The following is a 2,103-nucleotide window of genomic DNA, read 5'->3' on the forward strand; positions in this document are numbered from 1 at the left end:
TAAAACCATGATCATTGATCAGGTCCAAAACCACATCATTTATGATGCCAGATGAAGAAATCTCATGGGGAATCCCAAGCATCTTCTGACCACGAGGACCAGGCTGAGAGCAAAGATCCAACCGTTCAGCAGAAGAACAAATTTAGTCTAGTTTTTCCATCTGTTTTTGGAAATTTTCAACCATGGGGGTTCTCCTAGCACCTGGCACAAAATTGTTCTTCATTTTCTGATCTTCTAAATCCTTTTTTCTTGCTTGCAAATCTGCACTCCAGCCTTCCAAAAGCATGGGAGATGCATGACGTTGGGATGGCAACCCAACACAACGATGTTCTTGTCTTCAATTCAATAAATCACAAATTTTCCATTAAAAAAAAAAAAAGGTTGAAAAGTTCCCAACAAGCTTCTGCTCCATGTCCTTGGGTCATGTTTTACCCAAAGTTATTCCCTGGAGATGTTGTTTTCTGTCTTGGGGATCTCCCACGTTCCTGGAGAACTTCATTAATTTCTTTGCAACCAGATGCTGTGGGAATTCTTTGCCAAATTATGTAGGAAAAATGGAATTTTAAAAATCTTTCTGCCCTTCTCCCAGCTCTGCTGATGGGAGAGCGTGAAAATATCCCAGTTCCATCCTCTGAGCTCTCTCCACCTACCTCCATCTCCATCTCCGAAAATGGGGTGATTTTGTAATTCTGTGTTACGACCGAAGGCCGATGTGCCATGATCATACCCATGGAGCAGCTTTCATACCTTTTTTCCTAAAACATGGTATTTTGGAGCTGCTTTTTTTTTTTTAAAAAAAAAAAAAAGCTCCATCACCCATCCATGATAATTTGGGGAAATCCTCCTCTGGTTTTGTTCGCTTCTTCACGCATTACGGGAATATTTTTCCCACTTGGACTGAAAATTGTCGTCCCCAAAATCCACACAGAATAAAACCGAAGCCATTTGGTGCTTCTGAATATAAATTCAGACAAACCACCACCTTGATTTTTTTATTTTTGGGGGTTTTTTGCCTTTTTTTCCCAGCTTGCAGGGTGTTTTTGGCCGCCACGGTGCTCACCATGAGATGCTGGAAGAGCCAGGAGCGCATGATGTTGGTGGCGTGTTTGGGCAGGACACCTCGCTTGTTCTTGGACTTCTTGTCCTCGCTGTCGAGGAGGGAGGTGAGATCCAGGTTCACCTGCTGGGGGAGAAGAAAAGGGAGAGAAATGTCTGAAAACAGTGACAGGCAACCCAAAAACAGAGAAAAAACAACTTAAAAAATGAGCAAAACCAACTCAAAAAAATGAGCAAAACCAACGCAAAAAAAGAGCAAAACCAACTGAAAAATTGAGCAAAACCAACTCGGAAAATGGAGCAAAACCAGCTTGAAAAAAAAATGAGCAAAACCAGCTCAAAAAATTGAGAAAAACCAACTTGGAAAACAGAGCAAAACCAACTCGAAAATGGAGCAAAACCAACTCAAAAAATGAGCAAAGCCAACCCAAAAAATGAGCAAAGCCAACCCACAATGGGAGTGGGGCAAGTGCAAAAAACAGGCACTTGCAGGGAGCATACAAAATTGTTTTTTTCCTTAAAAAAAATGCATTAAATCCCCATTTTCTGCCAGGATCTCCATTTAATTTCTCTGTTTTGGCCAATGCTTTGCAAAGGGCGATGGGCTTGTTCTCCAGCACAGCTGGGGACCATGGTGCTGATGTCACGACCGTTTTCCAAGAGCGATTATTTAAAAAAAAAAAAAAAAAAAATTTAAAAACCCCAAAAGATGACTTTCGAAACCTGAGGTTCCACCCCGCCATTATTAACCCCTCACAAACCCACATTCCTCAACCGGCTGATCCCCACCGTGAGAAAAAAACACATCCATTGAGCAAAAATTTTACTTTTTTCCCCCAAAATAAAAAATAAAACATTTTGCTGCAAGAGAAGTTTTAATGAGGACATGGGAACCGAACTGAAATCTCAGTGCTTGAGTTAAAAAGGGATTTTTTTTTTCTTTTTATTTTCCCCCCAGCTCTTCATCAAAACGCTTCTCGTGGATGAATTAAACATCAGGGCAGCGAGTCCCCGGGATTCCCCTGGGCTCCGGCTGAATAAATCATG

General features: G+C 41.5%; 1 protein-coding gene across 1 annotated transcript in view; it reads right to left on the bottom strand.

The window, feature by feature from the left end:
* LOC104461495 (homeobox protein PKNOX2-like) overlaps nt 1–1,183 on the bottom strand; it is a gene marked incomplete at its 5' end in the record, with an annotated part of 3,913 nt that extends 2,730 nt beyond the window's left edge. Inside the window, one exon of the mRNA XM_010073117.1 lies at nt 1,061–1,183. Coding sequence (XP_010071419.1) covers nt 1,061–1,183 — 123 coding nt within the window. The remainder of the gene's footprint in view (nt 1–1,060) is intronic.
* Between the last annotated feature and the right edge of the window lie 920 nt (nt 1,184–2,103).

Source organism: Pterocles gutturalis, unplaced genomic scaffold (genome assembly GCF_000699245.1).
Source record: "Pterocles gutturalis isolate BGI_N339 unplaced genomic scaffold, ASM69924v1 scaffold3117, whole genome shotgun sequence".
Lineage (NCBI taxonomy): Eukaryota > Metazoa > Chordata > Aves > Pterocliformes > Pteroclidae > Pterocles > Pterocles gutturalis.